We start from the raw sequence: 22760 nt of genomic DNA on the forward strand, positions 1-22760 counted from the left end.
ACTCATTCTCAACCTCTATTTGGGTGTGGGGCAGTTGTGCAGACTGGCTACTTTGAAATAGCAAATTTATGTTTTAATACCAGGCCAAATAATGATGCGTGTTGCCAGAAGTCTTAAAGCCTTTCAACTTCCCTTGGCGGATCCTTTAATGCATAAATATAAGGTTTCTGCAAAGGGTCATTGAGACCAATACACCACTTGCGAGTTTGAAATACCCATTTTAGAGGACAGAAATTTGGCCTACAAGTTAGCGGCTGATTATCCAACAAAAAAAATATGGAACCAACCAAGACTATTCAGAGAGGCCAAATTAAAAAAAAAACATTAAGAGTATTCACCAAGGACTGGAGACAGATCGATTACTGTAATAACATGATCCAATGAGAAACAAGTCTACTGCAAATACTGTGAACACAAGTGGGTGAACATTCGCCAGGCACATTACATAGGTATAAAATGGTCTTAGCTATGATCAAACTGTTCAACACAAGTAGGATACATGAATGTGCTACCACGAACAAAGACTTGAACAATACCAACTGTGAGGCAATTTAAAAAGAAATTAAAGCTTAGGACCAGAAGCATGGAGTTTAAATGCTGAAGGTTTCAATAAGGCAAGACTGAACACATCTCGAAAAACACAAGAGTTAAGAATCAGGGCTATACATTAATTAGTTGTGGGCAAGGAAAAAGCTGAATTGTGCCAAAAAGAGCCACTATTAGGACAAACTAAGGAAATCAGAAATTTGACAAGTATGTCTTGAATAGCAAAGCAGATGTGCTGCTGAAAAGCCAGATGTTGAGTCTATGAGAAAAGTGATGTGAAAATAGACTCAAGAGCAAGACACCCTGATAGAGGAACAGAGCCGGGCCTTTTGGCCATCTGGCAGAGTAGCATACATTAATGTATAGCCCTGGTAATAAAGATTTACAATAGATCAGTGCAAATATCTTAACGCATAGTTAAAACAAAGTCAATAAGAATTTGGTTGAAAGAACAGCAGTCAGTTCTACAATAAAAATGTTAGAAGCATCTTTTTATATTTCATATACACTCACCTTGTTAGAGTGAATCGGTATATCACATAAAGAGCACAGGTACGGATAACCTTTGGGTAACAATCCATGGAAGTCCTCAACATTGCTACTTGAAGGAGTTCCTCTCTTTTTTTCAAAAAGAGGCCTCTCTGGCATGGTACGACCCCCCCTTTCATAATCTGAATCAAATTTTCTGTAGGCTGAGGTCTCAGGATAAAAACCGTCATCCCTCGCCCTCTCTCGCAATCTTTCTTCATAATCAATCCTGTCATAGAAACTAGAATCTTTTGTACGACTTCCATGGTCATAATCAACCACTGGGTTGCTCACAGAACCATGATCAAAGCTCTCTCTTCTAAGGGCTCTGGTCTCTTCCCAATCTTCCCTAGGAACCCTATAGGCTTGATCTCGAGAAGCAGATCTGCCTTCTCTAAATCCCAATGAAGAACCTTCTTCAGCTCTCCTCCTTTTTAGCTGTAGAAGAATCTGGGGCAAGTTCTCAGGTGTTATTTTATCCTCTGGATAACGACTTAATTCATCTAAATCTCTAGCTGAGAGACCAAAGCTGGCCAAAATGTTAGTAGCTTGGTCAGGATCACCTCGTGAAGTTGGCTGACCCCTGCTTCCAAGGTTGAATATAGATGGCAAATTATGGGCTGAACCACCAGAAGATCCTTGCTGATTAACTCCAAGATTCATTAGACTAGCAAGGCGTGCAGTACCCTGGGTCATCCTTCCTAGAGAGCCGGGCATAGCGGCAAGAATACCTAATCCTGCAGAGATATCACGTCCATGAGGACCCTGTGAGTCTCTAGAGCCTTGTTGGAATGATTTGGACATTGTATTTTAAGATTTTACTTTATGGATCAAAATTAGAGGATGGCAGCAAGAAATTGATTAGAAATCTATGTATGCTTCAGTTCACAAGTATAACGCCAAGAAAGGATCAAGGTTTGTCGAGATTCTTCTTCAAGCAGAGAAACGCTGGACAACTCTGTAGAAAAATAAGCAGTTTTAGTCACAGACAAAAAGATGCAGTAAAAAACGTACTTGTGCATCATGAAGATTTAAATGGATAAAATTCAGTTTAAGGATTTTGCCGGGGTCAAGTTGCAATAGACAGATCATGTGATTAAACAGAATTCTCGGTTTTGAAGACCTACAAGAAGAGGTTATCCTTTTCAACATAACTAAGAAAACCAAAAGGTAGAATGCAAAACCATCAAATGGTGCAAGACTGTCACCAATGAATAGAAAGCAAGAGAACTGAGGGTTGGGCAGAAAGTAGAAACTCTGAAGATAGCATTAGAAGTTGTAGACTCAGATTATAAAGAACATTCGCAAAGGGGATTGATAGGAACTACAAAGCCTTCTACAAACCTGGCACAATACAAGTTAGCAGATAGCATTCAATGGGCAAATTAAAACAAACAACGGGCATGTAATTTTGAATAACTACCTTCACATTAGATAACAGGTCTCCAATTATGTTCAATACTCCTGTGGAAAGATTTAAAAATGCAATTTTTAAAAATGTGTTAGACCAGTGAAGTGTTGCCTAATGTTTTTAAAGTAAATTCCTACATTTCAAACATTTGGTCAAAAAAGTGAAGGTAAAAATCTATCCTCAAAGGACAGCGTTTGGCTAAGTACGAAAGATGGACACTGAAGACCTTAACTACACATCAAAATACATGATTTAGAATTTCCATTTATAAACCGAGCTTGACCTGTGTCAATCCTTCATCCTGCCTAATTGGCTACAGTTCAGAAAATACATTCTCAACTGTTCAACAAGCAGCATTCACCATTACCACACATGCGCTTACCAGAAACAGAAGAAAACATTCACTTAAACAGTAGACCCTACCTATATGAGAAAATGTAGGATTTGGAGGTCTGGTTTATTACCATACTATATTATAATGGTACAGAGGGTGCATTTGTTTAGGTTTTCTGGCAGAGCAAAGAAACAGGAACTAGAATAATGGTCTAACACCAAACGGCTGACCACTCAGAAATGTCATGTCGCACAACTACCAAGAACACAAAGAAAACCAGTAATGGTTGAAGGAGTCAACATTGGATGCTGACCAAACACATTAGCAGTGAGGAAGTCAGTAGAAAATAAAAGCAAATGCCATATTTTATGTTCTGTGTTTTACTATGGCAGAAGCAATTTCAACATTGGGCAAAAACAAGTACATTGGAAGCAAAATAAGTAAAGATTGGTGTAGTCCATGGAATAGTTTCAAGTTTCATTGCACCAATATTTTATTTAATAAACCACTAACAGTATACACAATGAAGTATAGAATAATCCACAAGGAGAGAGTAGATTACAAGATTTACAAAGATGGTTGTCAAGATCTCCCTGCATGATAAACTAGACTTGTAAAAGTTGAGCAACAGGACTAAAGTTGGCCGATTTTTTTAAAAGCTCGATTCTGCCTTACTCAATTCACAGTACTCAGTGCTCCCAGGGACACCACCACAGTGCTACCTATGTAACATCCATATTAAAAACATCTTTAAAAACGAAGTCGTAAGTGCAAAGACTAAATGAACACTGGAGATGCGATAGTGGGCGAAGTGGTGCTGTTGGTGTCAGGATGCTGTGTTTTGCTGTGCTGCAGACTTCTCGCTGCGGTTTCTCAAAGCAGCCTACACAGCATCCCAACTGCTCATAAGAACTATTCCCCTGGCGAAGCAAAGCAAAGGGGTGAAAAGTGGCGTTGGTTTCCCTTCAGACATTTCATTTTATCCTTTCGAATTATGTTGTTCATTCCATGCATACGGGCAGTTATAAGCCGGAAGGACTGCAAACAAAAATCGTAGAAGCAGCGTCACTCCAAACATCACTCCATCCCTTTCACGGTAAGAAGGGTGCCACGGTTGCTTATTAACTTTTCCATAAGTCACAGGCGGAAGACTCGTTGATCCAACTTTGGGAAGGTAGCCCATCACCTGTATTTGGAGTCACCAGTTCATCTTCCAGTCAGGCACAGAAGCTGCGGGCATAGGCTTTGATCTGCGGCACTAAAGGAAGTATTTCTCTGGATACAGAGTTCAGCTAGGGGTGGCCGAAAAGGTGTAGATCACACATTGGTTTTACACTCGGACGTCTTAGTGCAGAGATGGCGGGCAAAGGCCTTTGATCAGCACAAGGGTTACCACACAAAAAAAGTGGCTGTGAGCGACCCCTATCGTCTTGTTAAAAATACTATTTCTACCTGGTAACTGGTAATAACGAGAACATCTACCAGGTTAGTCTTGGGTCTTACTTAGATTTGGGTGCAGAGACTGCAGGCTAGGCCATTTATCTGTGCAAGGGACACAGTAATCCGTGAGCATGTCCCGACAGGGGTTGAGAAGCCATTCAAGTGTGGAAGGGCCAGCAACCTCATGCCTGAAAATGGTTTCTAGTGGATTTAAAAAACTTTGCAAGGACAAAGGAGGGGGCTCAGCAGCAGGAAGACGTGGAAGATCATCAGGTTGAACAACGAGCTGAACCACAGAGTTAACCTGGTGGAAAGCCAGGGAGTGATGCGACCAACTGAAAAAATAAACAAAATGTAAGAAAAAATAAAGACTAGGTCTCATCAGGGAAAAACAAGATCGTATGTTACGGAGGGTGGCCCAGGAAGTCGAATGGAAAAGGGCCCCTGGTCTCCAGCTGCACAGGGGGTCTTGGCATTGATAGCATGCTTCCCCAGGAACTTCAGCGGTGCCAGCACGGGTGCTAAGATACAGAGCGGACAGCATCAGTAATCACCCTGCTTCAACCTGGGCCATTGGTGGGACAAGGGCGAGAACGAAAAAGGCGACTGCATTCGCAGAATATGGAGAGAGTGGAGACCCTTAATATGAATGAACTAAGTATTGATGGCGTAGATTCAATACTGTGCGAAACAAAGCAGCAGACACCACAAGACAGCAACGCAAAGCAGGAGGTTAATGGATGGAGGTTGTAGCCCAGATTCATGGGGTGAGGGGGAAGGGACAAGGATCACCTGGGCCCCTTTTAGGATCGGCAACAGGAGCAGATGGGTTAGGATCGGCAACAGGAGCAGACTGGTGCAGGTGGGTGTATCGACACTAGCTCGACAGACAGTTGCAATCATGAAGGAACCTACGGAAAGCGGAAACTACATACAATGTTCCCAGTGTGGAGTTTATGGCTCTGTATCTGAACCATCCTTTCTGGGCTCTCCGACTGACCCAACTAAAATAATTGACTATAGCCCACTCCCGTTGCCCCAATCACGACAATACTTGGATAAGTCAGACAAATTAGAATTACATCATACACTAAGTGGATGAAAGAATCCTACTGACACCAAACAGTTTGCCTTGAATGTAGTCCTCAGTTTGTGACTGTACGATATCTGGTTTGAGGTAAAAAGCTCACACTATGTTATCAGATCTCAAATTAGAGTGGAAGAACTAGGGGCTGGGGTAGGTGGACCGTCTTGTACAAGCTGAGAATGGAAAAGATGTCAAAATTGGCAAATGTAATGAGGTAGGGGGGCGTGAGAATATTTCTAAACAGTGTTAGATTGATCCTAGAGTATGAATCTGTTTCACTCAGCAGTGAAAGGGGCAGGAATGACTATTTCCAGTTACAAATGTGACCCGATAGTCTCCAAAGTAAGAGGGGGGTAAAAGTACTGAACAAGAATTGGAGGGTGAAATGTGGAGTGTAGAGAGGCGGAAAAGTAATCTGGTGAAAAATAATCAGCAGAGGAAAACAAAAAATAAAGCTCAGAGAAAAATGAAATATGTCACCCAGAGCTTTTATGAGGAATCTGTATATGGCAGATATGTGGGGGTAATGGAAAACTGTCCAAAAGGTATCCTGTGGTGAAGGGCCATTGAAGTTGATTACAATTAATGTGAGGATTAACAGACCAGGAGAGGGTCGCAGAGTCAGACTAGTGGTAAACAAACAGATGTTTGGGGGTCTGTCGGGTGAAATGGCTCAGAAGGTTGAGAGATGGAGTGGAAAAGAAAACTGCACGGAAAAGGTTCCGTTAACTGGAGCACAAACGATGAATGAGGCATCTAGAGCAGGTAGATGCTGAATTGACTAAGGGGATAAAAAGGGAATGGGGAAAAAAAGTGATTACTGCCCGAGATTTAAGGGAAAGGCAGTAACTGTTGATGCAACCACAGAGCTTGACCAGAGGGGGTTTGGAGGTGGGTACACTTCCATCTGATAAACAGGAGCAGCTGCGTTAAGTTCGGTGTGGTGGATAGTGCATTCTTGACAATTGAAACAGACTTGGAAACGTTGGGATTCATATAACATCAGGATATGGGAGAACTGGAGCAGTGTTTGCACAACATATGTATGGGTGTGAAGGTGGGAAGTTAATTGGAGATAAGCTAATGGTTATATTGGTAAGAAAGTCAAATGGTGGAGCGGTGTTTGTGGATGTTGGATGCTTTTGACTTAAACAGCTAAGTCAAAAAGGATAGCATTTCCTCAAGGTTAGGGGCTTGTGAGCACATGGGTATTTAATGCAGGATGCCTTTGCCTTCTGCCGCACTCCTCTGTGCTTTCGCTCCATTCTTACGGGGAAACTGACATGCCCTTAAGACAGTCAGTACTGGGAAACGTTTTCCGTAGTTTCTTTATCATGTTGCAGCTCTCGCGCAACATGGCACAAGAGGGCACTAAGCTAAATTACTGCTCTCTTGGGTCTCTAGTCTTCTACAGGACCTAAATACTCTTTGGATTGTAAATGAACGGTGCAAGTGAATCACGGACGGGATTGGTGGCAGCGATCCTTTGCGTTTGAGCCCCTTTTGGCGTTTAAAGCCCGTTTCTCGCGCTCAGCCCAAAATGGTGGCCTGGCTCCCAAAATGGCCAGACCACGAGGCTCTTTGTTCTGTCTGCTGACAGTCTTGCCCCCTTCACCTCCCCCAGGTCGAGCCGACCCGGGGCCTTCCTTATTTGGGCATGTACTTTCCCGCGAGAAACATATGCTTTCGCGGGCTTCTACAGGCCTGTGTGTGCCTCCAGGATGGGGGCTGGGATGTCTGGTCCCAATACACATCCTGGGCGCCAGAGAGTCTAGGGTGGTGTGAATGCCTGGGACCCCCGTGGTCCGTGATGAGGTCCACAGATGGTATCAGTGTTATGAGCGGATCTCCCATTGGGTCCCCTCCGTTTTGGCACGAAGGGAACCGTGGATAAGAGGGGGCTGGAAACCCCACTACCATGTCGATCTCCTGAGTTCTCACGAACAAAGGAATACAGGAGCCAAGTATCCTGCAACCACGAGGCTGAACCGAGGAATTGCTGGTGACCCGCTGAAGGACTGCTCCTCTGCACTGCTGTCGCTTTGTTAAACCCTTTCTACCTTTGATCGAACGAGAAGGCCTGTACTGGTACTTCGACCCTTGGAATAGTGGGAACAACTAGTCTCGGCATCTTCACCATCTCCTGCACGTAAGCCTTCGGAAGTGTCTCTGGGCCATCCAGCAGACTGACCAGCCTACCCAGGAGTCTTGCTCTGTAACCGCCGTTGGGTTGTGTTGTATTACGAGTCCTTGTCACTCTCACACGATGCGTACACTTGGCATTCCCAGGTCTGAAGTGAGTAGTGTACATTTGGCTGAAATACACACGGCCGCTCCGTTGCCCTGCTGTGGTAACAAACTGTGCGGGTTCACTGCATTTGGGACATCCTCAACGCAACTTCTGCAGAATCTACACGACGAGACGTCCCCTGCTCCCATCTGAACCTGCCAGCTCTGAAACTGACGCGGAGAAGCCTGGGTCTGCTTGCATCGGGGACCGGTGAGTAGCATCACTAGGGACTGGTCGCGGAGCCCATAGCTTTTCCCCGCTGTGTCTAACAGCACGCCTTTCCGTACTCGCGCTCCGCTTCTGCCCACAGGAGGCTGCGCTTGAGTCGCGGAGCTATGTTCATCTCCATTTGTTCACCGAACTAAACTGCCCGATTCCCTCGAAGAGACTCCCCTTTTTGCCCGTTGGCACCAGCGTGTGCAGGTACTTTTGAGCACAAGGCTCCACTCTTCGTAGGGCTTGGACTTCCTTTTAGTTAGGTGCCTCTGAAGGCGGACTGGGTCTAATTATTCGCACTGCCCGTTTTCCTCCCCATCTAGGTGGTCTACACATTTTGTGCGTCTAACTCGTTAGTATTTGTATATATATTGTATTGGTTTACTGGAGTTTTATTGTGATTTCTCGCTACGGTCAATGTTACAAAGGCCTTGTAATAAATGTGTATATATTTTTAATATAACACCTGTGGAGTAATTTTTAAGTGTCCTTGCTTTGTGTGCTCAATGCGGGCTTTGTCAGTCTCAACACTCTTGAAACCTAGTCTTGACCGCCGCGATCGCTACCCTGATTGGTCTGGCTTGTCCAGAGGTTACCCTGTTCCTAGAAACTAGGTTGGCCTTCTGAACCTCTGCGCCTCCAGGACAGAGTTCAGAAATCCGTCTTAACAGTGTGCATTTAAAGAAAGGAATCAACAGGAAAATGAGGGGGATGGTCCTTTTGGCTATATTGCTTTTAAACAGCTGTTTTGGCTAATGTGCATCACTGGTAGCAGTTATTTACTATTCATCCTACAGCTAATGTATGCTTTGTGTGGTGGTTGTGCAGTTGTGGGCTGAACCAATAGCGATGGGGAGGGTGAAGGTTTAGATGGTAAGGTCTTCGCAGGCGGTGCCAATATTGAGGCGCAGCCATTCTGATGATCGCTTCTTTATTAAAGGCATTTTAGCTGTAAGAGAAGCATATGTATAAAATAGATATCTTGTTAGAGGAAATAAATGAAGGGGTGGGTCCTGACTGGTAAAAAGTTCTGTTTGGATAGTAATGGGAGATAGAAGAAAAAATAGAGAACTGGAATGGGTGTGGAGTTCTGGGGGTATAGTTCAGAACTGTGAATATTGTATATAAAATTTCTTTTAAATGGTCCACTGGTTTTTGGACAATTTTCAATCAAGCCAAGTTTCTGTCTTTATGTTGTGTGGTTTATGTCGGGAAAAGGAAGGAGTAACCTACACTTATTTACCACTAAGGGAGGGTGGGGGAGTAATAGGGGGGAAAATAAAGGGTTCAAAATTTAACTGGCTGGTGTATTGCAATCGGATTTAGTAATTCATCCAGTGAGCTTCATGGAACTGACTTAAATATCGCCACTTGAATGTAAAAGGTTTAAATTGCCCCCAAAAAAGGAAAATATCCAGGCTTTAGAGGGAGAAGGCTGATGGTAATAAATCCCAGAATGATTGATTCAATAATGCTAAATATATGAAAGTTCAACTGAATTATTATTCGTCAAAGTCAAGTGGGGCAAGGATTTTACTTTGCAGTAGAAAATAATGGATGGTCGATTATTTTGGCGGATGTGAGATATGAAGAAAGATTAATTAATTCAGTATACAGACCTGGGCGGGGATGTTTTCTTCAAAATCGTAAGCACAATTTTGAGGGTTATGGATGGCAATTGGATTATCCTTGAGGGAAGATAATTGGGTACTGGATCAAAGGTTGGACAGGTACAGGGTTTTGTGAAGTGTCTGATCTGATAGTCCACGATTCTTATACAAGAATTGATTTCAGAGAAATGTTTTGTCCAAAAACCAATTGATAAAGTTAGAGAAACATTCCAATTATTACTTTGATACCAAAATCGAGACGAGGCAACCAATGCAGTAATTATATCACCAAATCTCACTTTTGAATGTAGATGTAATCAAGTTTTGGCTACCCGACTGAATAAGTAAGTATATGTATGAGTTAATTGATCAATCTCAGGTGGGATTCATGAGGGAAAGACATGGGTATGATATCAGAACATGAATAGACATGGGGTTGTTGGGATTCATAACAAATGATGCTTTGGATGCTGAAAAGGCTTTTGATTGTGTAAATTGGTCATTCTTATATTATACGTTACTTGAAATGGGGTTTAGGCCATTATTTTTGAATGCTGTTGGAGCAGTCTGAAATTACTGCCAAAATATGGGCTAACGACAACGTCATCTTTTCAGCTAGAGGTACGAGACAAGGCTGCCTGCTCTCCCCCCCCCCTTTCTTTTTAACCAGCCTTGGAACCATTACTTGCTTACATAAAACAGGAACAGGGCCTTTGTCGTTGGCGTGTGGGACAGGGAGGTTTAAGTTCTAGCCTATGCAGATGACTAATTCTGGCAAATCTGGAGGGGGAGGTACACTTTTGAAACACCTGATAGAGGTGGGATTGCTCTCAGGGCATAAAATTAACTGATACCAATCAAAGAAAGATCAAGTAACCCAATGGGCAAACTCAAATGTGGAGTATTTGGACTTTAATGAAGTTGAGTGAGACACTTCATAGAGATACATGAATGCTTGTAAGTGCAATTGAAACAATATTTTTGCCCAAATTATACGTCATACAGTCGATCCCTGAAGGTGAATAAGTGTATTGATAAGGGTTCTATTCTTGTGGTGCGCAGGGACGAGACCAAAAATTCACTAACATGATCGTAATCTTCAGGAGGGAGGTTTTGGGTACCCAATTCTTGAAAATTATCACATTCATTACTTTATGGAAGGAAGGGGATCAGAGCCGTTGTGGGCATCAATAGAAAAAGGACAGATTAAAGCCTTGTTAGGCAAACAAAGCTATTCTGAGAATTGAAGACGTCTGGCAGGATGGGAAAATGATACCCGTCATATGGCTTATGAAGCAATATGGTTTGGGTAATATGGAGTATTGGTGATATACTGCTTTGGAGAAAATTATGGTTGAAAGATGCGCCAATGATTGGAAAGCCCAAAATATTGAGTTATTCCATGCGCCGCCCCATATGGTGTCAACTGTTCTTAAATTAATGCCAATGGAGGGTTATCCGCAAGAGTCCTCTGAGAAAGACTGGCCTGGGTTGTGGAATTGGGATGGATATCTGGAGGATAGCTGTTAAAGCCAAGATGGACTTAAAGCTACGCTATATTCATCAAAGGGTCTTGGGCATCTATAGAGTGGTTGACCTTTGGGTGGGATATATTGGACAGAATGGACGCAATTTGGGGCATCTCACTTCTTTGGAAACGATTTTACTATCAGCTGAGAGTGGATGTGAAAGTGAATGCAGTCATTATGCTGGAACGATAAAGCTCTTCTCGTGGCAACTAAGCAAAAGTGTGGTAAACAACAAAGAAGCCGCTTGTAGAGGTCTGGTTATCAGATATGCAAACACTCAGGTTTTTGCAAACGTATGTTTAGGAGACAGAAAAGAGGAAAAGTATTTAGAACTATGTGGGCTCTTTAATGAAAGTGTAGGTTGGGGTATTTAAGTGATTATACATGTGTCAATTTGTGTTTGTATGTTTCGTGATTAGTCTTGCTGTTATGTTTTTTGTGTGTCTCATTTTAGCTAATGGGGTTTTAGGCCAGAAGAGGACTTGTAATAGCTAAATGGTGTTGACTGCATTTAATATGTGATGAACCAAATTATGGGTTGTGTTTAACTGAACTTCTAGTAGCTCAAACCTTGTATAATTAATGTAATATTTTGTTTGTTATATTTCAAATTAGTGAAGGGAAAAAAGAAAAAGGACAGAAATAGATTGTTGGTATGCACAGGGAGGAATGGGACGGAGATCTACAAAGTGGGAAGAGCCAAAAAGTGCAGGCTCCAGTGGGAAGTTGGGAGGACAGTCAAAGATTACGGTGCGGAGGGCAGTCTGCACAGGGGGAACAAGACTTGGGTTGGCAAAGAAACCTGGTTGGGAAAATTAGATGTGTCAAAAACTACAAGGTAGATAGCAAGAGCAAGAATTGAATGTTGAACGGCACCAGTTGAGGGAACTTAGAGGCTGCAGAGGGTTCTCGCCAGAGGAATCAGGAAGGTGTTTGGAGGCAGGAAACCAGCGGTATTTTGAAGGATGCAAGGAACAGGGATGGGGAGGCAGGAGAGGATTCGGGATGTAAGGGCTGATATCCACAGATGGTGGGGAAACAAATACTGAGAAAGTATGAAGGAGGGAAGACCAGGCAGAATTGAAGCGCCGATGGGGTGCCAAATTCAATATTTGCCTTAACAAAACCAATATTGCAAGATTCTAAGAACCCCTAGGGACAAGGCACTAAAAGTAATGTAGAAGAAACAAGCTTAGATCTTGGAACTCTAGTGGCCACAGGCAGTTGCAAACGAATGTGGAGCTGGTTGAAACATTGAGGGAGGCAGATCAATTCTCCTACAGGAAACCTGGCTAAGTAGCAGAGGCCGGCTATCAAGAGAGTTAGTTGCAGTCTGATACTCATTGGCCTCGATACACTGAAACTACCATTTGAGGCAATGGCTGCTGCTTTGTTTAGCGAGCAACTAAAAAGCAACTTCTAATTCTTTACTAGCACTGTGTGATAGCCAACTTGGAGGAATAATTGATACGAATTGCATCATGCAGTGGCAGGAGTGTAGGGAGGGAGGCAATGTTAGTCGCGGGTGATATCAATGCAAGTTGCCTAGCAGTTCTAAACGACAGACTAAGATGAGTAATGACCCTAAACGAATTGCTGGAAGAAAACAGTTGGGGATGCCGAATTGTAGGTCTGGTAGGGTTGAACGACTCCTTTGATGGTGGAAGAAAGGAATGTTTACATTGCATAGGGGTCCCCAACCTCAAATTGATTACATCAACACACTGATTTTGAGAAATGCAAGGAATTTAAAATAGTTGAGCAAATTCAGTGACCACTGAATACTAAGGGCAGAATTTATTTTAAGAAGTGCAGCTATAAGAATAGGGTGTCCAGTAGATTTAATCTCAAACGCCACCTAGGGGAATAGACTAGGAGCGATCAAGAACTTTACAGGTCTTAATTACTTGGGGGCCCTATCGACCTGCAGTGGAAAATTAAAGTTCTGTCAATTCCAAGGGCTACAACATAACAGGGGAAAGGGTACTAGGCAGTCTAAGAGCACCCCCAAACATGTGTGATGAGGATTTGGTGGAGGCAAAAAGGAGGTTGAGTGAGAAGTGAGACCAGCTAGGAGGGGGGTTTATGCTCTAAAACCGTTAAAAAATAAAACATACAGAATCTGCTGTAAGAGCAGGACAGCGGTTATGCTGCAGAGAGATGCAGAATATATACTAGGTAGGTGTTTCGGAAAAATGCTTAACGCGGGAGACAGCACTCTAAACAACCGAATGCAGTGCCAGAGCAGAAATGGGTGGCCTTTGAAGAAATACATGGGAACGGGGAGGAAGTATTGGGGGGGGGCTCAAGCAGTAGATGCTGGATGGGTTGATGAGACCATTGCCAACGGAGTTGGAGATCATCGCCTTGATAAGGGCATGCAAGTAGGTCCAAATGGCCCCGTCTAATGCACTTTTCAAAGTCGATCCGGAAATCTGGGGGACGATCAGATTTAGAGGCATTGGAAAATATGGGGTGTTCGCTTCATCATGGGAAATGGCCAACGCTGTGTCCGTTTATAAGCAGGGTATAAGAAGTGATACCAAGAACTACAGACCAATCTCATTAATTGATGCAGACTGCAAATTGTTTGCGTCCGTTCTCTTGGGTCACTTTAATGAATGTGTTAAGGACTCTAAAGGCTGTCCATTTCCCAACGGCCTTTAGAAAAGTGCCACTCAACATCCCCGAATGCAGTAGTGTTCCAGCAGTCTGCTTGGGCATCAAAGGAAGGATCAATTGTAGCCTCCATAGATACATCAAATGCATTTGGGGTTCATCGAATGGCATAAGCTGAACGTATGGGGTCTTCGTGATGACTTATTAATTCAGCAAACTATTAAAGATGATTTATCCAGGCGTATTGAAGGGGGGGTACAACAGGGCCCCGTGCATCTTTAAGGTATGTATCGGACGCTTGGGAATATCTTGAGATGTGGTTTTATGTCCCTAACAATAGGCAATAGGTTTCCCCACATCAGGTATTTTAAAATACGTCAAATAGGCCCAAGAATGGTTTAGTCCATTTGCATTGCACCAGCTTGACCGCACACAACTGCAAATATTCACCAGCTGCCTAGCTAGTTCAGGGGCAGAGGCTGTGTCTTCTTCCTCAACTGATCGTATGGTAGAGGCTCCATCCTTTGTGAGATCAGCATGAGCCAGGATCTCTTCAATACATAGAAAGGTTGCTATAGCCAAAAACAAATTAAAAATGTGTGCATTCTCACTATCGTTAGGAATTTAAACGGAGGCAACCAATTGGTGACACATGTTTTCCTTTATTGGGTTATAGTTCAAAGACATCCAAATGAATCTAGCACAATTCAACACAAAAACGGATTTTCCTAAAACAATTGCAATCTATCTAGACTCCATCCCTCAACGACTCAGGTGTCCCTTGCTTGTAGTACAACCTCTTGAATAAAACGTATAGCAGCCAGGGACCATTTAAAGGATCATCTAAAAAGTTACTTTGCCATAACCATCCTGCCTGATCTTTCAAGTATTTCAGAAAGTGCACAAACTGTATGCCTTTCAGAGCATTCTACAATCAGATGGTAGATTGTTTTTCTATGACTTTGCTTGCAAAACCTACATATCCTCTGGCCACGGACTACACTTGCTCCCAGAATTTGGTTGGGTAAAGGTCCATACATAGGCGTAGACACTGGGTCCACCAGTACACTACACACACCCCCCCCCCCCCAGACATTTACTCATAGCAAGGCATAATCATATGGCCCTACATCGAGCAATAATCCTAAGAGATGCTACTGCCTAATGAGCACGATGGTCCTTTTTCTCACATTCTCCCTTTTACCTTTGTAGGGTTAGTTAAATACCCAGATTTATCCAAGGAGGTAGAGGCACGGTGCATGCCATTCTACAAGAGTGGGGGCAAAAAGTTTGCCCACAACGGCATGTTTTAGCAACCCCCAAAGTGATGGTTCAGCTAAGAAAATGTGTATTTTTTCCAATTAGATACCACCTCTAGGGAGATCAGCCACACTTTGAATCTCATAGCAGGTAAGCGCTGTGGCAGCTTCAAGGTCGTCCTCCAAAAGGCACCCTCAAGTTTAGACCATTTACCCATTAAAGAAAACAGTCTCTGCTCCATGTCATTACTGGTACAGCTTTTTTTTATATGGAACTCCCCGACTGGCGCTAGAGAGAATTGACCATATTTCGTATTCATGTGTACCGCCTGAGCCGTCATTCTTTCCACCTTAACTCTCAGTAACTGAGTCCTATTTTCCTTACCAAATAGCGTGAACCCCAAATATAGAATACAATTAAAGTTCTCTTGCTGTCCCAACTCTGTCGCAGGATATTTTATATTTCCGACGTTAATACATATTGTTTTTCTTAGGGTAACTAAAGCTGTCAGTTGTAGCTGCAATCCAAACCGAGTATGGCCCACGAGTACCATATCATATGCGTAAAATTAAGGCGAAGCAATCAATTTTAGGTGGAAAACACTGAATATCAGGAAAGGCTTTCCCGTTGTCAGATGCTTTTGATAATAGTAACCACCATTGGCGTTAACCGTGACACTTGGAACGCCTTTTGACTTAAAGGCATATTATACTTCACGTAGAATCATACCACTGAGTATGAAACTGGTAAAGTCCACCAATACAAAACAGCATTGCCCATTCGGATATAGTGAACTATGCACATTCAGATAGGATGGGCCATCTGCTATGGCTCCAACTGCTGTAGTGAACAGAAACCCACAATAGGGGCAATGCCACCAAGACAAATCTGGCATGGGAGAAATAGTATCTCGATGTGTTAGCAAGGCCAAATTGTGCCTCAAATACTCAACCATGTTTATGGCAAACCTCGAGAAAGTTCCTGCAACAATGGCAGAAGCCATATACTAATACTACACTGACGTTTTCACAATTTTAGGACAGCAAAGACTCACTTAATTACATAGCCTATATCACCAGATTAAATCCACCCAAGATGAGCACACTTTCTGGATACTACCATTGATGGAGTAGGAACTGCCTGCACTAAATGCATTATTTCTGCAAAAAGGACATTCAGCTAGACCAATTGAGAGGATTGGGTTAATGGGAAATTTCTAAAGCTCACGTTACAATATTTGTCACCAACCCAGCATTTCCAACACAACTGTTAAGGACCAACATTTTAGTGGGTCCCTTTAAAAATGGCATTTACAAACAAATTAGCAGGCCTACCAAAATTTCCAATGCATCAACTACAAGACATGGAATGTACCCATTCAACGAGGTGATGGAAAACATGCAAGCTAAATCTGCAAAAAGATCACAGAACCAAAGAAAATGTTAGTTCAATCCAGAACTGTAAGTTGTCAATGATTGTGCAACTCAATCAGTGGAAGAAATGCACACAATGATAGTAAGCAGACGAAACCTGCCAGAAACTGCACAAATAGCCTAAATAGACATACCATCTCAAACCATAAAACAAGTAGGACACTATTTAACGTGTTCTGTTGAGGTTATAACATGCACATTTCATGCCACCCTCGGTAAAATTTGATGGGTATCAGAACAGTATGCAACACTGACAGGGTTGTAGAAGAGCTGTGTTAGCTTGACGCCAAATGAGCGAAAAGACTAAGCTCTGAATGAATCGAAAATGTAAAAGTTAAGCTAAAAACAGTTTGACCAGCTGTCACCGGCAGGGGTTGATGTATAATGGAATGGTATCTCAGGCCAAAGCTAGCTCGGTAGGCTAACTAGTGCACTAGATCTGTCGATTCACTGACTCAATGGAACTATTGATCACTGGTTTGCATAATCACCTAGTTCGCTTTGTGGAAATCAAAGACACGAAGAGTAGGTGGCATAGCAGGCAGAGGACTTAAAACTAGTGGGAATATTGTATCTTACGGCCATGTTGCTTTCAGGGTAGCTGGTATTAAAGCAACAGGGGGGGATAAGAAAATGTCAAGTGTAAAAAAAGGTATGGGATCAGCTCACAGGGTGAGCACCAGTTGTATACAACCAGCATGTTAAAGAACTAGGATTGGCATCAAAAGCATGTGTGTTCATTTGTACATTGTCACGAGTGTTCACTCGTCAATATGATGCATCTTGCCCAACAAAATTAAATTGTTGGACACCGATTTAGATACACTAACCTCACTAGAACACGGAGATCCAGTGTTCTACAGTATAAATACCGTCATTAAGCATAACTCACATTTTGGGGAATGGAATTGTATGACTGCCTCGTAAAAAAAGATAACACCAGTCTTCGCCAGAAAAGATAGTTAGCTTAAAAGTGGCATCACAATTACTTCTGGATTGCAATTATTTGAACATCTTTTTTTTGCCTAGCGCTCCCACATGGGCCTTTGTTACTAAGCAAATGAAACGATAACTGCTGCACTCCATTGGCCCGTGCTTTCATTTAAGGGGGTAAGAAATAGCTACACAAAAGTTTTGCTTTTTTTGACAAACCTACAGAAATGCAGACCACCTAAAATTCAGGAAACTTAAAACATGGCTCTTAACGCTCAAAGTTAAAGAAGGAGTACATTTGCGAGAAACAGAAACTTCTACGAAACCAGAAGAAAAAAAAACCAAGCTGAACAGAAGTAACCCAAATGGAACAACCCAACCTAAAGGACGACTCAGGCAACCACTAGCAACCCTACTAAAACGGACTACTCACCACTGACCCATACCTTCGCCACAAACGAAAAACACCCCAAACTACAGGTAACCTACCAACTGTCAACAAAAGCAAAACATGCATATAAAGCACCTGCATACAACTACCCGAACGTCAACTAGAAACATAACAGCACAGTGACCATGTTCCCCAACTGAAGCTAGCAACAATAGATTACAGATCTTTACACTCAACCCAACCATACCCATTCTTTTTCAAATACGCCTTGAGACCATGAAAATGGCAGCGGTGCGCAGTATAAATCCCAACAGGATTATAACTATACAAAACTGAAATGACACCAAAGCAATATGTGTAAGAAGCCATATAACACATTACATATCACTAAGTATGGAACCCAACCAATATTGCAGGCAACAGACGTGTTCATTTTTATTAAACCATCTAAGGTCCAGCTTGTCTTTACCCCCAACATTATGCCGTGAACTTTCAATAACGGCACCAAGATCAATGTTGCCACTTTATGCACAACCATGGACCACTGCCCGCCCATCCCCCCAAAGAGAATACTTCAAGTCATTAGTTACTCTAAACTACAAGCAAGCCTTACACCATCATTGGCAAAAGTGTGTATCCGTTTTCAAATTTAACTTTGCGACATCAACAAACTTGAAATCCGGTACTTAGTAATCATACGAAAAGTTATTGCATCTTCAGTTAATTATGAAACATTTGTTCTATAGGCCAAAACGTATCCTTCAATTTTTAAATGCACCATTGTAAGGCCCACCCCCAACCCAATGCCATTTAATACTAGACTAACTTAACTCAAACATTTCTCAAAATCGGACTCAATTGTGTTGAGCCGTTAAGCAGCACACTTTACAAAGGGTAACCAGGGGCATTCATTTTCATGTACCAAATCTCTGAATGGCAAGAAAGTACTTCCTTGGGGTTATTAATAGAGCTTTAGTGATTTTATGTTAGTCGAGTATAACCCCACTCTACTTTTACTACCTACTTAATTCACACAGTATTTATTTGCAAACATTTTCCATCACAAAGCAATTGCTTTTTCATGGTCATGTCACTAACCATATATTCTTCTACAGTGTTGAAATTACAAAGGGGCGAATCAAAAACAGCATTGTCTGTAAATGACAAGTCAGCCTGAAAGATTTAGAGTCAATTTTAGTTGTGTATTTTTCTCGACTCCCCACCGAAACTACCTGCTACTTGGCGACTACAAAAGTGGGGCTAACATAGGATCTTTTTGGCGGAGTAAAGTCCTCATTCTCTGAAACCCAATTCAGTCATTTGAAGGACTACATCGTTCAAAGACTTCCTTATGGTCACTAAAGGACATTAGCAACTTAAACCACAAACTCTGTACAATGTTCACCCAAACTAATGGCCGTTTGTTTTTTTAACTGGGTTCCAACACTCACACGAAGAAATGCCAACAATCCGTTCCCTGTAACCACATACCAAGATTTTAGTTATATTATATCTTATGCCCCACAGTTGATGTTCTGCCCCCAATAAAGACCATGATGGTAGATGTGTTACTGTTGAGCTTTATTTGTATTGCTTGAAGCACAAACTTAAGAACCAATGGTGGATAAGGGGAGATTATTGAATGAGCAGGATGTGGGGCATTTCAAGCCTCTGCTGGAGGTGGGAGTTCCAGATGATAGGGGTGTAGCAGGAAGACTGCCCGAGTCTTCACTTTAGCAGCTGGAGCTTTGCTGCCAAGTATGTTGGTGCCCCATTTGAGATTGCTGGTTTGTGATTTTGACCAGTGGGTGGAACCAGTGAACCTTGCGGAACACTGAAGGGGTCCAAACAAACGTGTGGGCGCCTGAAATGGGGAAGGCTAGCTTGAGGAGGTCAGGTGCTCGGCTAGGAAGGCCAGTTTCCCCCATGTGGGAAACGGGCCACTACAAGGAAATCATGCAAGATATGATTTTGCAGAGTTTAGAGATGAAATGGCACTGTTCATGTTTGGATATTCAACAAGCAGTTGCAGAGAACCCCTGGCCTCAATGAATCAGCTGTGTGTTGTCAAATGTATACCCTGAAGATTGAGGAAAGGGTGGAACATCGGGGAACCCAACATAACTCTTTTGGATGTTAACGATCCAATCTGTGCAACCCGGTGTCTGCCATTTTAGAAGCCCGTCTTGCCGGAAAGGAGAGGCGTGGTAGGTGGCCAACTGCGCTGAGGCAGCCAATGGGTCCAAGTACTAGGAAGCACGAGTCCCCTGTGTATAAGCAGTGCATGCAAACTGTCAAGAGACGATCAAGCACCCCCGCCTATAAAAACTCAATGAAATAAAAACACTTATAAGCATTGGTCCTGTTGTAGCAAACAGGATGCTATAAAATCATTACAAACAAGCTATTCGTTACAGAAGATACTGGGCGAAAGAGAAATGCTAGTTTCCATGGCCGCAATTTTGCCAAACATTAACCTTACCCCTCTGGTATACAGCCCATACTACAACACCAAGTTGAAGCTGCTTGACTCGTACTCTAGGAAGCATACATACGGAATTTAGAAGGCCACTCAATATGAAACCACACTTCAAGGGGTATAAAGGATTGTAGACAAAGAGTAACCTGGAAAAGGCGGGGGGGGGGGGGGGGGGGGGGTCTGCAAGGTCACAGTTCACCCAATTCCAGATCTACGGTGATCAAATGTACACCACGTACCAATTGTACTTCAACAAGTTGTGCGAGAATACCAACAGGACAACCGCCAGCAACAGAAAACCCAAGTGGCAGACAGGCTGCTTATTGAGAGGTTACTTCGGGAAAAAGCGGGCGGCACTTGGAAGGGCACAAACCAGGTGAAATACAGATATTGATAAACAGGAAATGCGGTAGTTCAAACACACGAATCGGTGGTGCACAAGCGTCTTACTACTAAAGATCACTGTCTGAAAGCCAAAATGTATGATTGGGAATAGAAAAAACCCTCAGAATTAGCCATAAAGAAGCGGCCCTTTCTCGGTAGACGAGGCTGGTTAACCGAGGCTCAAAATATTGTAATCGGGGATAGTCAACTGGGCTTATCGATTCTAACGGATGGGAACGTAAAACAGAAAGAGACGTAGATTGGCTCTTCTAGTCCAGAAAATGGTCCATGCGGTTTCCGTGTTACATTATACTTTACAATGTTTAATACGAAAATGGAGAGAAAGCATCCCTTGCCCAGCACGCCCGCACCATATAACGTGGCCCCACTTGCGGTTTAACAACGAGATGAGCAGAATCGAAGGGAGTGTAACGTTTGCATACACAGGTATGTTCTCCCGCCAGCCATTCAACTAAAATACATACATACATATCCATCTAATTGGGAAAATATAAAACAAGCCACAGATTGGACATGCCAAAGAGGATGCATAAAATATCGTATTTACATGACTGGCGAGTGGTGTTTCGAAAAGGCTCTGCAGATGGCATGCTTCGCTTTCTATTCATAAATCCAGAGTGGAAAGGGGCGCCAGTGGCTTTCATACGTGCATATAACTACCATACGCCATTTAACAGAAACCGCGGAAGGAAAAAGAGCGAGGGCCGCCAATACAATGTAGAGCGCGTAAAAGACAACCATGCAAACGACATCAAATGGCGAAAACAACCCCTAGCAAGAAACGTCCTTACAAATTGGTAATAACCACTTATACCGACAAGAGTGTGCTTGTATGGAAGCACAAAGGATACCAGCATGGCTAACACGGTGCGGCCCTCATCGGAAAAGCAAGGCCGCCAGGAACGGGCCTATCATATCGAAAACAAGCCCACCTCGTGGAAAGATAAAGGCCGTCGGACGAAAATAAGGTCCTTCCGATCTACCGGTCGGTTACAACTCGAGCGCGCGGAGCCAACACTTAATTTTCTTCGAATTTCCAACGACGCCACATCCACCTACCTGCTGCAACGCCTGCTCTTCGGCGACGACGGAGAAAGAACCCCACAATGCACTGCGACTTTGAAACAAAGTAACTGCGCGTCTACTTCTGCGCACCGTGGGCGGTGCCATGGGCGGCCATTAGACGATAGAAGTGACATCATTCGTTAACGTCCACACCATAGGAGAAAATGAGATCGACTGACCTTAAGATGGTGGCGCCACTGGGTGCGCGCATTCTAGAATAGCGAGCTTGTAGCCAGAGCATAAATCCTGATGATAAGCAGCTCCACACTACCTCAATGTTCTTCCTCGTCCAAGTACTTACTTTTGAGGTTTAACGGTCCATCCAAGAACCCATTGCAATTTCTTTCCCCTTTAGCCCCGCCCTTCTAGGAGGCATATGTAACCCTGCAGTTCATTTTAGGGTCTGTCAAAGACAGTGGGCCTCATCACACGGTAGGCGGTAGGGATTTAGAATCCCAGTGTAGTGATTTGACCGAAGGGGAAATCATCGAGGCTGAAATATCCGAAAACTAAATGTTCGAATTACCAAAAGTTCAAACACTTTGTTTTTGGACATTTCAGCCCCGATAATTTGCCAAAACTCACATTCACACACACGCACACGCACGCGCACACACACACACCCCCCCCCATGACACTCCCCACCCACACCCTCAGCACACCCCACCCACACCCAGACCACCAACATACACAAACCCCACTTACCTTCACCTTCACGCTGGTTCCTGCAGCACCAGTTCCCTTTCACTTCTGTGATTGGGAACTGGCACTGCAGGGTCCTTTTATTTTATTTATTATGTTTTTATTAGCAGCCCCCGCTCGCTATACCATAAAGTATAGTGTGCGGGGGACACCCCTTCAGCCCCCGTTTTTTATTATTTATTTTTTTTTTTCACGGACGGCTGCAGGGGTGTCCCCGCAGCCCCCGCTCACTATACCATAAAGTATATTGAGCGGGGCAATGTGGGGACACCCCCGCAGCCCCTGTTTTTTTTTTAGTGCTACCACCAGAGGATCGAACTTTTGGTGTTCGATCCTTTGGTGGTAGCATTTTTAGAACTTTTGGTCGTTTCAACCTTTTTTTTCCGGTCATTTCGACCTAAACCAGGGATTTAACGTTACCGGTAATGGAATACCGGTAACGTTAAATCCCCATGCTAATTACGACCCGGCTCACTGCTATT

General features: G+C 43.2%; 1 protein-coding gene across 6 annotated transcripts in view; it reads right to left on the minus strand.

Moving 5' to 3' along the window:
- Positions 1-21718, minus strand: part of MATR3 (matrin 3) — a 134407-nt gene extending 112689 nt beyond the window's left edge. For 2 of the 6 annotated variants that reach the window (XM_069652686.1, XM_069652685.1), the window contains exons 1-3: positions 21571-21666; positions 2498-2538; positions 1060-2032 (exon numbers count right to left, since the gene is read on the minus strand). In XM_069652686.1, coding sequence (XP_069508787.1) covers positions 1060-1878 — 819 coding nt within the window. In that variant the 5' untranslated portion in view covers positions 1879-2032; positions 2498-2538; positions 21571-21666. Of the gene's footprint in view, positions 1-1059; positions 2033-2497; positions 2539-21570 lie in introns of all 6 variants that reach the window. The other 4 variants (XM_069652691.1, XM_069652689.1, XM_069652687.1 and 1 more) reach the window with 3 other exon arrangements.
- Between the last annotated feature and the right edge of the window lie 1042 nt (positions 21719-22760).

This window comes from Ambystoma mexicanum, chromosome 3p (assembly GCF_040938575.1).
Source record: "Ambystoma mexicanum isolate Mex_15411 chromosome 3p, UKY_AmexF1_1, whole genome shotgun sequence".
NCBI lineage: Eukaryota > Metazoa > Chordata > Amphibia > Caudata > Ambystomatidae > Ambystoma > Ambystoma mexicanum.